Here is a 13,519-nt window from a genome sequence, read left to right on the forward strand (position 1 = left end):
CATGCGAGAAAGTATGAGACGGAAGCAGAAAATTGACCAATCAGGACCATGGAGAGAAGTTTGTTGAAAGATGGCGGCTGACTTGGACGAGTCTTGTCTTGATCTAAGTGAAATCGATGTAAACGATGTCATCAGATTGCAGGTAATATTCACACAGACTCTTAAAAGTTCATACGTATAACTGTTTATATTCTTACGCTTCTGTTAGTTCTTCTTGAAGTTCTTTTTCTTCTTCTTCTTCCTCCGTAGAGGACTGGTTTCTTGCGAACGTCTGAGTCCTGCAGAGTGTTAGTTACTGTTAGCCTGTGTCTGTTCTTTTGTGCCTTCTTGTTGCTGTCTTGTGTTTTGCTGTTCGACTTCGAGTCGGCTACCCGTCATAAATGATTGGTTGTGGCTATATCCACGGGTCCGTGTCTCTAGTCCCCAGGCTATATCCACGTCACTGACGTCATCGTCGCACGGGAAGCCTCTTTTTGTTTTTACCACAACACAATCAACTCTTTTGACAGCCTGCAAACTAAACTGGAAGCCTTTACAGGAGTGCACTCATGTGCAACTTTCGTAAAGTTCGTCGAGATCGATAGCAGTCATCAGGAAGTATCGCACAAAATATAGATTCCTATTTTTCCATTATCGGCCATGTTGGCTCCGTAGCTCAGACGGTAACGAATAGTCAAACAGTCCATGAGACCTCCGGTTCGAGCCTGGCCCCAGTCTTCTTTTTATTTTTGTTAAAATAAATTTTTAGACTTATTTTTCCCCCTCTTATTAACTTTCCTTTCTTTTACGTTGCTCTTCTCTTCTTTTCTCCAAAACATTTCGTTAATAAGAGCAATAAAAATGCACTCCTGCAATTTTCACCGGCAGGACGGCAGCTGGCTTTGTTTACATTGTATCACATAAACTCCCCTCTCCTACCATTCAAAGTGCTGCTGATCGAACTTTGGACCCTGTATTCCACTCATAGAGTCTAACTCGTTATTTAAGAATAAAAGAGAGTTTTTACTTTTAAAATTTGACGGCTGAAGTCAGTGAACTGAAGTGCCCAACCGAAAGCAGCAAAATATAAGGCGAGAGTAGCGTCCCTTGAGTACGATGACGTCAGTGACGTGGATATAGCATCGAGTCTAGAGACACGGACCCGTGGATATAGCCACAGCCTAAATGATTTTTTATGCGAAGTGTATAATAATCTTTGTCTTACCAGTCATTCTGATAAAGATCAAACTGAGTGTTACAGGATCTCCCTTCTGCTATGCTCTTTGATTTTGAACGCCACTTACAGTTACACTAAATCAGTAAATGTCCTCTCTGACAATGAATGCATGTGGGCTTCAGAGTGACAGGTCACTGTTTTCTCCAGCATGAGGGGTCATGTTTTAAACGGACTAACTTTAAACATGATATCAGTTATTTTCAACTGTAGCCATTGAAAATGCACAATTGATGTTGCACTTTGCTGTCGATCAATCCTTTCAATTGAAATATTTAGTAAGTTTGTTTGTTTTTCTTCATTTTTCCTGTCGTGTCTCTTGTTTGTTCTCTTTAAGTTTTAAAGAGTTGAGGTACTTGTGAATGTTTTGTTTTGTCCTGAATTAAAGTTTAAACGGTTCCAAAAATTGAACCTTTTGGTGTTTTTTTTATTTAATTTTTGTTTGTAACTGTAAGAGAATTTTATTTCACTTGATTCATTTTTGCAGGCAGTATGCAGGGGTTGGCTGGTGAGAAGAGAGCTGAGAGAAGCCCAGACAGAATTCCAAGAGATTGTCACGGAACTTGATGGAGGGACGGTCAGTGTGGAGTGGTCAGGCACCTTGCTACCCTACCCTCACGTTGTGAAAGCGTCAAAACGGAAACGCTGGATAAAAGCAAAACAAGATGAGCAGACATCTACTCCTCCTGAAGGCAACAGATTTGTTTCTGATTCAAAAGTCAGTGTTTGTGTGGACAGATTTTCTGCAGGTGGTGAAGCTGTGTCCAAAAACACAGACGTGGTAGGAAGGCAGAATTCATCTCAGGTGCAGGCAGACCAACAGGTGCAGACAGAGGAGACAGAGCGAAGACAGGACTTACCTGCGGGGAAATTGGTGTCAAGAGACAGTGATAAAAATGAAGAAGCGTCATGTGTGAAACATGATGTGTATCCGGTCAAAGAAAGCAGCCAAGGTGCTAAAACTGCTATAGACTTCTCCCACACACTGAACACTGGCAGTAGTGACAACATCAGAAAACATTCTGTTGAAAGTGACAGAGGCTGGGGAGATGTTCGCAAAGATGAAGGTATCAATGGACAGTCTAAACAACAACAGGCTGACAACACAGTTCATCGCACCGCTGAAACTGCACCTCCCACCAAAACCTCAATAGAACTTGAAGTCTCTGGTGATAAATCTGGAGCAGAAAAATCAGCTGGCAGCAGCCATTATCATGCTGCGGAGAGCTGGACGGCTACTCCTGAGCCAATGTCGGAGACCAGCGTCAAGATAAAGAGGGTGGACAGTTTTCATGGCGACCAGACCTCAGTGTGGGACAGCAGCAGCAGTATTGCACAAGATCAGCACCAGGGTATGACACGCACAATATTTCACTATCAGTAGTTTTGTCACATCTTAGTTCCAGAGACATGTTGGAACGTGTTTGAAATGGAATTCAGATTTGTGCATGCTGGTCATCATTTGAATGACTGGTTCAATGAAACTAATTACACCATAATACTGTCGCGTACATGCAAGAAAAAAGACAGGTAGATTGGATGAGTTAAAATTGAGTACAAAACTGTCAAAATGTTTGTTTTCCTGGTACAGATAGACTCCGCTTAATAAGGTCACCTTGGTGCAGGACAAAAGTGGCTATATTAAGCGGGTGGATTTAATAAAAGCATAAGCATAAAACATAAGGAAAAATCCGTGCAGTCAGAAATTGGCCTCAAAAAGCGGGTGGCTTTATTAAACATGGCCTTATTAAGCGGATTCTACTGTATAAAGTTACAAATTGTAATGGAATTTTTTACTTGAAAAGTAAGAGATGCGATAAATTAAAACAGAAACCTCACTTCTTGTTCAGTGCTTCACTTTTTTAGCCTTGGTACTGGTAGTGGTACAAATTCAAATCCAAAGCCAAGACATTGTCACGGAATTGGATGGAGGGACGGCAACATTGGCAAAACAAGTAATAGTAAGTGAACTCAGAAAGTGTCCGTATCCATGTTGCTAGCAGTAGCATCCAAACTCATAATCTGAACTGTGATTTTCAGGTTTGCTTGTGCAATTTCACCAGAGATTCTGTTTGATTTCAGACACACGCAGACCCCAACACTTGCAAGCATCAGCAGGCAAGGACCGCCCTAAGAACATGGCTGCAGAGGACAAGCTGAGGACGCTGAGTACTGACGCACTCTTAAAACAGCGACAGAATGCTGCACTGGAACTGCTCTGGGTGCAGCAGGCTGTCATAAGCAGGAAGAAGGTATAGTAGTACATGCTGCACTTTGGTAATAGTACGGATGTACTCTTCTCTTTAGTACTTGTACTACACTAGTCACAAAAAGTCAAGGAACAAAAATTCAAAAAGTCATATCTCCGAAACGATTTCACCAATTTATTAATCGTTTACACCAAAGTACACCTTCTGGGCCACACATTGAATGTGGCAAATTTCATTGGTATCCAATAACGGAATGATGAGTTAAACTCAGTTCACTGCAAGCGTGTTGAATTTCAAAAGTCACAACTGTCTCATGTCAACAAAACAATGTCAGTAATGGGTATGGGCACCCCGCCGGGCCAAGCATTCGTTGCAGCGTCGACGCATGGACTGCACATGTCTTCTGAGGAGCTGCTGGTCCAGGTTTTGCCATTCATGTTGGAGGTATGCCAGCAGGTCCTGAAGGGTGTTTGGGGGAGGGTGATTGTCTCGCAGCTGCCTGTCAAGATGATCCCAGACATTTTCGATTGGGTTTAAGTCTGGGCTGCAGGCTGGCCATTCCATTCTGTGAACTCCCTGCTGCTGCAGGAAGGCCCCAACCACCCTGGCGCGATGCGGTGTGGCGTTGTCGTCCTGCAAAGTGGCCTGGGGTCCCAGCTGTTGCAGGAAAGGGATGACAATCGGACCCAGGATCTCGTCCCTGTAGCGTGCCCCGGTCAGATTCCCCTGGATGTGGTACAGGGGGGTCTTATGGTTGGCAGAGAAGCCTCCCCATACCATCACGGAGCCTCCACCATATGTGAGGACCTCCTGGACACAGTCCTGGTTAAACCGTTCGCCTTCTCGTCGCCATACGGACAGCCGCTTGTCCGGATGCATCAGATTAAACCTGCTTTCGTCGCTGAAGAGAACAGTGGCCCATTGATGACGTGTCCATCTCGAATGACGAGCAGACCAGTCTCGGCGGGCTCGTTTGTGGACTGGAGTCAGCTTGGGCTTCTTGGCTGGTACTCTGGAACGGAGCCGCACGTTGTGGAGACGGTTCCTGATGGTCTGCGTGCTGACTTGAATGTTGGTAGCCACCCTTAGCTGCCCCCTGATGCGCTCTGCAGTGATGGTGCGTGACGTCAGAGCCTGGCGGACGATGTAACGATCAGCCCTTGCATCAGTCCTTTTTGGTCTCCCAGATCTTGGCCTGTCCTGGACCCGTCCAGTCGCTCTCCAGCGTTCTTGTAGCCTCCAGACAACCGATGGAGACACCCCAAGTCGGTGGGCAACAGCTCGGTAGGTGGCGCCGCGCTGAAGCCAGGCAAGGGCTCGTCCTTTGTCGACATCTGGCAGCGATCGTCTCTGGACCATGGTGTTGGAATGGACCATAGCTGTGAAACGCTGGCTTATAAAGGCTTTCAGTGCGGTGAGTTTCACAGCCCAGACGTCCGCCTAGCACGTGCCATGATCAGTTCCGATGTTCAGTACCAATGTTCATTCTGCTGAGCCAGTGAATTTAGGCGCATTTTTGACGTGGAGGGCCTGCACTTTCCGCCTGCCTAGCACCGCGTCCGTGCATCACATGCGGCCAATGATGCTGTCTAGACAATTTGCGAGTTGTTGTCAGTGCATTAGCCAAGTTTGGTTGATTTCGTTTTTCGGGTTATGAAGATATTGCTGTTTGCTTTTTCCATGTGAATATGTCAGTTGTTCCTTGACTTTTTGTGACAAGTGTAGTTGTTACGGATGTAAGCTTAGTTGGGAAAAAATGGGTGGCCTCACACATTGCGATGATAACCTAAGAAGGTTCCTGCAATGTATCGATCCTGATCCTGATTAACTTGAAAGAAACTGTCACATTTTTGTTGATTGACGAAGTGAACCTTGGAAGGGTTGAAGCATGTGTGTTCTAAGAAGTTGACCTGTAGTATATATACTGTAGCCCCTTTCCATAATGTTTTCCGGAAATAATTCAGTCAGGATTTTCAGTGATCTGGTAGAGTAAGAGCCCCTTTACCTCGGCCAAGCTTTTCACAACATCCAGAGCATGGTCCACCCTTCAGACTGGCTTTATCCTGTGATAAGGATGAACAACTTTCGGAAAGAGTTCTTTTCGAAAATCATCTATTATGATCTGTATTGGTACTGAAAGACTGGTATTTGTTTTAATGTTAATAGTGTGTATGCAGTTTTTGCTGTGATGTTATTCACTAATTGTATTTTCTGAATGGTGTTGATATGATGTAAAGTGAAACAGTACTGGTAATTTGTAACTGTACACATGAGAGTTAGTTTTTGGACAATCACTGGTATGTTCCAGGCCCATGATTTTGCAAAACAACTAAGTCATGGGACTGTAAGTTGTAACTTGTCATTTTGCTATTGAAGACTTTTCCCATTTTAAAACTTTGTTTAATGAGATTTTCTGTTTATGAGCCATTAGTGTTTACATTACATGTACATCTACCTCCATTTTACTTTGTGGTCTTGAAAGGGGGGGGGGGGGTGGTTCCACTGTTATAGTTTTGTTGAAGAGAACCCTCGGCCTCTTTGTGGGCAAAACATTAATGATAACGGATTGTTTTTGTTTCAGTACCTGAAGCTGAAGAGGCAAATGGAGGGTGCTGCATAGTTATTTTGCAACAAGAGAGAGAGTGTGTGTGTGTGTGTATGTCTGTGTGTGTGTGTGAGTGTGTGTGTGTGTGTGTGTGTGTGTGTGTTTGTTTGTGTGTGTGTGTGTGTGTGAGAGAGAGTGTGTTTGTGTGTGTGAGAGAGAGTGTGTGTGTGAGAGAGAGAGAGTGTGTGTGTGCACCTGGGTGTGTGTGTGTGTGTGTGAGAGAGAGTGTTTGTGTGCACCGGGGTGTGTGTGTGTGTGTGTGTTTGCACGAGAGAGAGGGAGAGGAGATGTGTGTGAGAGAGAGAGAGATGTGTGTGAGAGAGAGAGAGAGATGTGTGAGAGAGAGAGGAGATGTGTGTGAGAGAGAGGAGATGTGTGTGAGAGAGAGAGAGATGTGTGAGAGAGAGAGAGAGAGAGATGTGTGTGAGAGAGAGAGAGAGATGTGTGTGAGAGAGAGATGTGTGTGAGAGAGAGAGAGATGTGTGAGAGAGAGAGAGAGAGAGATGTGTGAGAGAGAGAGAGATGTGTGTGAGAGAGAGAGATGTGTGAGAGAGAGAGAGATGTGTGAGAGAGAGAGAGATATGTGTGAGGCGGTGTGTGTATAAGCTAAAGCCAAGAGATTTAGCCACGATTCCATTGTATACATGTGTTAACAAGAAAGAAAATCTTATTTAATGTGCATGTAAGACACGTACAATAGTTAGTGCTGTAACTGATAACTTTATGTGTGTCACCGTAACAGTAGTAATACATTGTATAAAGTGAAATATATTGTGTAAAACTAAGTGATTTCATTTTAGGTAAGTCGTTCATTTTATACATCGATTTTATTTTCTCAAGTCAATAAAAAAAATCTTTGATGTACACATATTTGTCATTCACATACAATTGAGTGAAAGTTTGCTGTCCACATCTCTCCCTCATGTATGAACGCTAAAAAGCCCAATTGTATTTTTCAGATTGGCACAAGTTTAATGTTCAGAAAAAACATGCACGCACATTTTCTAATATGTTAACATTTCAAGAACAAAATGTTAAACACTGGACATTTTGTCATTGTTAACCTTCTCCCTCCAAATAAACCAGTAACAAACGAGAAACAAAAAAATGCTGCATAAAATGGAATAAGTGTGTTGTTAGACACCAGAACACAAGACTTGTGATGCTGTTTCTTTAAAATCTTGTAAAATGCAGCATTAGTTGTTGTGAGTATGCAACACTATGATAATGTTCATCAATAATGGACGAATTCCGGAAATAACTGTGGGGTTTGTATGACTATGGGTTGTGAAAGAGTGAGTACCCTTGCTTTTGCTTTGACAAATATTGACATGTGCTTCCTGTATACACCTGTTTTGAGACACACCCTCTTGCTAGCGGCTGGCCTGTAATGTCACTTGGGCATTATTTCCCTCGTGACATTATAGCAAGGGGACGTGTCTCAAACATGTGTACAGGAAGCAGATTTCAATATTTGTCTGAGGAAAAGCAAGGGAACTCACTCTTTGACAACCCATACAAACCAGACAAAGTTATTTCCGAAAATCGTCGATTGGATCAGGACACTCTTGCATGGGTGAAACTAGCCTGTCAATTGACTGAAATCCGTCAATCTGAAAATAAGTCTGACAGAAATTCCGTCAATCCACAATTTTGAGAAAAAAAAAGTAAAAAATTTTTTGAAACAAAACCCGAAACTACTTGCGGAACACGTTTTTGAACTGCAAGTGAACCGGTTGCAGTTTGCCCGGAAACGGAAGCGCTTTTGCCCGTGCTCGCGGTAAACCCCGTAGGTGAGGTTTCTTCGCTTTTGGATTCGCTCTGCATCACGATGATAAAAAAAGTACTCTCGCATTTTGGCAGGCATTACTAAGTGGTGACACGATTTCTGTGACAAAGATGCCGGTTTTGACGGAACACGCACGGACAGATCTTATTGATGCTGGTCTAGCCAACAAATGGCGATGGGACTGGTTGGAGTTCATGAAACTAAAACTGTGTGTGATAAGTTTGGTGCTTGAAACTCAAGTGCTTTTCCTTGAGAACTTTGCACTATAAGAGATGCTTGTGTTGTTGTGTTGGAAGATGCAAGTGTGAAAGGATACAAAAGAAAAATGATTACTTCTGTGAATTGTTTTGATTTTGTTTACTCTTTTTACCATATCATTAGAATCTGAAGGTACTTTTTGACCTGCATGATAGTGTATTTTTTTGCCAGGAAAGGCCACAAAATCACAATGAATAATGCAAAAATTCGTTTTCGGCCGGGGGGCAATCCCTAACGGGGCCCTGCCCCGTACGGGCCTGGGCGGCCCCTGAACCCCTGCCTCAAAAAATGTTCAGTCAATTTGATTTTCCTAGGTTTCACCCATGCTCTTATAATCCATATAAGGTATGTCTAAAGCTTTGATGACTGTTGCATTTCATATCAGTACAACTATAACTGCCTTGTTTGTTTGTTTATTTGTTGCTTAACGTCCAGCCGACTACGCAGAGCCATATCAGGACGAGGAAGGGGGGGATGAAGGGGGCCACTTGTCAAGCGATTCCTGTTTACAAATGCACTAACCCATTACTTGTGTCCCAGCAGGCTTTAGTAAAACTAAATTAATACCTACTGGAAGATTACCAGTTTCCAGTATGTTAAAATAGGCTTAACCTATCTACTGCTGGACTTACATCAGAACACTAACAGATTAAACTATACATGAATCGCGAGACAAGCGGCAAGAGAAGAGATTTTTGGAAAAAATACAGGTGAATGAGCAAGAAGGCAGAAAAAAGAAAAGAATTCATGAAGAAAAAGAGAGCATGACAGGAAAGAGGAACCAAAAATCTACCTAACAGCAAACTAGAAAGCTCCTGCGGTTCCAAAAACAGGAGGGGCTTTTAATTTCATAACCGCAGTGCCCCACTGCGGGATATAACTGCCTTAAATATATTCACAGACACACACAATAAGGCATGTTTCACAATCTGTGTGTGTAGGTGTGTTTGGGTGTGGGTGTTTATGTGTGTGTGTGTGTGTTTATGTGTGTGTGTGTTGGAATAAATCTGGCCCACTGCCCATGGGGTGGGGACAGTGTCTGGGGATGGCCGGTACAAAACAAGAAAGTATCCTCTTTCGGTTGATACAAGTGTATTGTATTACTAAATAAATCTGGGTTTTTTTCAAGCAAGAAGAAAAACATCCCTTTCATTAGAATGGGTGGGACTGAAAAATGACATGAATCCTAAAGAATCATCAACAACAAAAAAGAGGCCATAATCGAATCCGAATTTCCAGCATATACCAGAAGAATCCCACCCATGCATTAGTCTTATATCACAACAACTCATAACGTGCCTTAGTAATTACATGTATCAAAAGGAACACATGAGCAAAATATCTGCACCAGATTTCATTTTGAGCAGCAAGAGTCAATTTACAACCAGTAGGAACAAATCTTGTGGAGACCAATGAAACAGATCCATCAGTTAAATAAAGACACACAAGTAATGAAATCTTTCTTTATTTGGTGTTTAACGTCGTTTTCAACCATTCAAGGTTATATTGTGACGGGGAAAGGGGGGAGATGGGATAGAGCCACTTGTCAATTGTTTCTTGTTCACAAAAGCACTAATCAAAAATTTGCTCCAGGGGCTTGCAACGTAGTACAATATATTACCTTACTGGGAGAATGCAAGTTTCCAGTACAAAGGACTTAACATTTCTTACATACTGCTTGACTAAAATCTTTACAAAAATTGACTATATTCTATACAAGAAACACTTAACAAGGGTAAAAAGAGAAACAGAATCCGTTAGTCGCCTCTTACAGGCCATAATCGAATCCGAATTTCCGGCATATACTGGAAGAATCCCACCCATGCATTAGTCTTATAACACAACAACTCATCACGTGCCTTAGTAATTACATGTATCAAAAAGAACACATGAGCAAAATATCTGCACCAGATTTCATTTTGAGCAGCAAGAGTCAATTTACAACCAGGAACAAATCTTGTGGAGACCAATGAAACAGATCCATCAGTTTGATAGACACACAAGCAATGAAATTTGACACTCAATTTAACTCATGTTAAAAACAACAATAAAAAAGAAACAAAAATGGTAAGTGTATGGAACTGTAGTTGACAAAACAAACAAAATCGTTCTTAATTGGGTTCCATAATTTACAATGTATCCACGCCCTTTACAAGACATACATGTATATATGTTACAGGCATTAAGTGAAACAAGGCATTACGCGCGTAATGCCTGTGACCACTAGGCATTACACGTAATGCCTAAAAATACCAGGCATTACACGTAATGCCTGAAATTTGACTCTCAAAATTACGCTTATTGCCTGAAGCAATTCAGGCAATACACATTACCTCTTGGATGACGGTGAGAACATTTTTTAAGGACAAAGTGTTGACAAAATGTCATGGTGTGAATATAGTAACTGACATTCAATCAAGTGAGCTTTGAAATGAATGCACATTTCAATTTTGCGATTATGAGTGATGGTTCGCAATGCAAAATAATGTATTTCTGACATAGTGTTCACCACAGTTTGAATTTCACGTAAGTGTGAGTGCATGTCACAATCGAAAGCCGAGGTCCAATATTTCCAGTCGAGTTTTCACCAGTTGCTTATTCGTCACCATGGAGGATAATGAAAAAGAACAAATGCAATTGTTTACTCGACGTTTGTTTGAACATTATGAAAAGGACGGCAGAAAGTTGCTCCCGAAAGCTGTGTACTTCAGAACAATCGAAGAAGTAAAAGCTGCTTTCCAGAAAACGACAAAGTCACAACATGAGTATCATCTCTTGGCAAAGTAAGTGATGTGTGGTGTTTGTCAAAAACAGATTTGAGTGTTGGTATTCAGCTCTACGTCTATCGTGAAACAATACTGAAACCGGGTTATCTCCAATGCTGTCTCTGATAGAGTAATTGACACATAAGTATAATGTCAAAGGGAGGTAACAAAAAAAGGCTTAGTACACTGACTATCGTTCTTGCTGAAACAAAAACAGCTAATAAGAAAATTGCGTTGTGTTATCTCAAATACCGGGGCTGTTGAAAGCTACGATATCAAATGATTATTAATGTTCGCTTGAGAAACACTGTAAACGGGGTTTTTTTCTCATAAGGGAGATTTGTTATTATTATGCGACGGAAGTTGTTCACGATCTTTAGTAGTTTGAATGTATCGCTCGGGTACATTGACATGTTGTTGTTTTAGCAAGATGAATGCAATCTGGACCCTGTCCTACGTGAACCCACTTTACAAATCTTTGTTCGCAGAGTGTCATCAGAAGAAGAAACGAGCGAGAGTCAAAGGTGTTGTTGTTCGACCGATTCTTTCAAACGATATTCAGGCATTACACGTAATGCCTGGTTTCACTTAATGCCTGTAACAGGTTTCAGGCATTACGTGTAATGCCTGACAATGATTTTCAGACATTGCACGTAATGCCTGGTATTTTTAGGCATTACGTGTAATGCCTAGTGGTCACAGGCATTACGCGTAATGCCTGAACATTTCAGGCATTACGCGTAATGCCTGGTTTCACTTAATGCCTGTAACATAACCATACCCTTTACAACATAACACCATGCCCTTTACAGTTAATGTTTAGGCCAAACTAAAATATATGTTGGTCCCCAAAGAACCCCTACTATGACCAAAACAAATTAGGGTCAGCTTTTTTTGACTCACATGCGAAGCAAAAGTGAGTCTATGTACTCACCCGAGTCGTCCGTCCGTCCGTCCGTCCGTCCGTCCGTCCGTCCGGACGTCCGTCCGGCCGTCCGGAAAACTTTAACGTTGGATATTTCTTGGACACTATTCAGTCTATTAGTACCAAATTTGGCAAGATGGTGTATGATGACAAGGCCCCAAAAAACATACATAGCATCTTGACCTTGCTTCAAGGTCAAGGTCGCAGGGGCCATAAATGTTGTCTAAAAAACAGCTATTTTTCACATTTTTCACATTTTCTCTGAAGTTTTTGAGATTAAATACCTCACCTATATATGATATATAGGGCAAAGTAAGCCCCATCTTTTGATACCAGTTTGGTTTACCTTGCTTCAAGGTCAAGGTCACAGGGGCTCTTCAAAGTTGGATTGTATACATATTTTGAAGTGACCTTGACCCTGAACTATGGAAGACAACTGTTTCAAACTTAAAAATTATGTGGGGCACATGTTATGCTTTCATCATGAGACACATATGATCAAGGTCAAGGTCTCTTTGACCCTTATGAAATGTGACCAAAATAAGGTAGTGAACCACTAAAAGTGACCATATCTCATGGTAGAAAGAGCCAATAAGCACCATTGTACTTCCTATGTCTTGAATTAACAGCTTTGTGTTGCATGACCTTGGATGACCTTGACCTTGGGTCAAGGTCACATGTATTTTGGTAGGAAAAATGTGTAAAGCAGTTCTTAGTGTATGATGTCATTGCTAGGTTTAGGTCAAGCATGTGAGTCGTATGGGCTTTGCCCTTCTTGTTTAAATTTCATTTTACATTTTTAGTCTCGGTATGGTTTGCAAAATGTGCCAGATTTTTTGTTTTTTTTGAGAAATGAAAAAAAAGTGTTAGGGTCAGCGGGAAAAAATAGGGTCGGTTGGGTTACCCTATACCAACATATATTTTGGTTTGGCCTTATACAGTGGAACCCCCCAATTTAAGACTTCCTCCCTTTTAAGACCCCGTTTTCTCAGATTTGTTGTTCATATCCTCTGTTAAATTACCCCCATTTTAAGACTCCCTCCTTTTTAAGACCTGATTTTCTCAGATTTTTGGAGGTCTTATAAAATGGGGGTTCCACTGTAAAATGCTAAGAAAACAAACTTGCTAGCAAGTCCCACCACCCTGTAATGACCGACAGCCCATTACCACCACCACCCAAAGGACCCCCGACATTTTATTTTCAATATAATTCACCTTTGCATCACAACCAGCCATCTGTAAGGACCCCTTTTAGCCAGTTCGTTGGGTGGATGTTCATCTTTATATACAGGTTCGACTGTATTTGCACAGAAAGCAGCAATTAATTGGGCTTAACTGGATCCTTTTCCTTCATGACATTAACAATGTGTACAGTGACACACTTGCATACAAGTAAGCATAGCCCTATATGCAGAGGTAAACTGGTACCGGCACGGTTGGCCTTGTGGTAAGGCGTCCGCCCCGTGATCGGGAGGTCGTGGGTTCGAACCCCGGCCGGGTCATACCTAAGACTTTAAAATTGGCAATCTAGTGGCTGCTCCGCCTGGCGTCTGACATTATGGGGTTAGTGCTAGGACTGGTTGGTCCGGTGTCAGAATAATGTGACTGGGTGAGACATGAAGCCTGTGCTGCGACTTCTGTCTTGTGTGTGGCGCACGTTATATGTCAAAGCAGCACCGCCCTGATATGGCCCTTCGTGGTCGGCTGGGCGTTAAGCAAACAAACAGAGAGAGAGGTAAACAGTGCTGCAGCAC

At 42.2% G+C, this 13,519-nt stretch overlaps 1 protein-coding gene and 1 long non-coding RNA gene across 2 annotated transcripts; both read left to right on the forward strand.

Moving 5' to 3' along the window:
* The first annotated feature begins 24 nt into the window (after positions 1 to 24).
* On the forward strand, positions 25 to 6,137 carry LOC138979714 (uncharacterized). The gene is made up of 4 exons (XM_070352447.1): positions 25 to 142; positions 1,701 to 2,565; positions 3,296 to 3,465; positions 6,005 to 6,137. Exons 1-4 carry the CDS (start codon positions 71 to 73, stop codon positions 6,041 to 6,043), a joined length of 1,146 nt encoding a protein of 381 aa, XP_070208548.1. The 5' UTR covers positions 25 to 70; the 3' UTR covers positions 6,044 to 6,137.
* Positions 6,138 to 6,512: 375 nt separating this feature from the next.
* Positions 6,513 to 6,892, forward strand: LOC138979718 (uncharacterized). The gene is made up of 2 exons (XR_011460110.1): positions 6,513 to 6,552; positions 6,589 to 6,892. It is a non-coding gene; the product is annotated as an uncharacterized lncRNA (long non-coding RNA).
* Positions 6,893 to 13,519: the final 6,627 nt, after the last annotated feature.

The sequence above is a fragment of the Littorina saxatilis genome, linkage group LG11 (genome assembly GCF_037325665.1).
Source record: "Littorina saxatilis isolate snail1 linkage group LG11, US_GU_Lsax_2.0, whole genome shotgun sequence".
NCBI classification, from domain to species: Eukaryota; Metazoa; Mollusca; class Gastropoda; order Littorinimorpha; family Littorinidae; genus Littorina; species Littorina saxatilis.

Excerpts from the sequence above, each read along its gene's own strand:
- LOC138979714 (XM_070352447.1), top strand. The coding sequence starts at position 71 with ATGGCGGCTGACTTGGACGAGTCTTGTCTTGATCTAAGTGAAATCGAT. Across the intron at positions 143-1,700 it reads ACGATGTCATCAGATTGCAG|GCAGTATGCAGGGGTTGGCT; the intron begins GTAATATTCACA and ends TCATTTTTGCAG. Across the intron at positions 3,466-6,004 it reads CTGTCATAAGCAGGAAGAAG|TACCTGAAGCTGAAGAGGCA; the intron begins GTATAGTAGTAC and ends TTTTTGTTTCAG.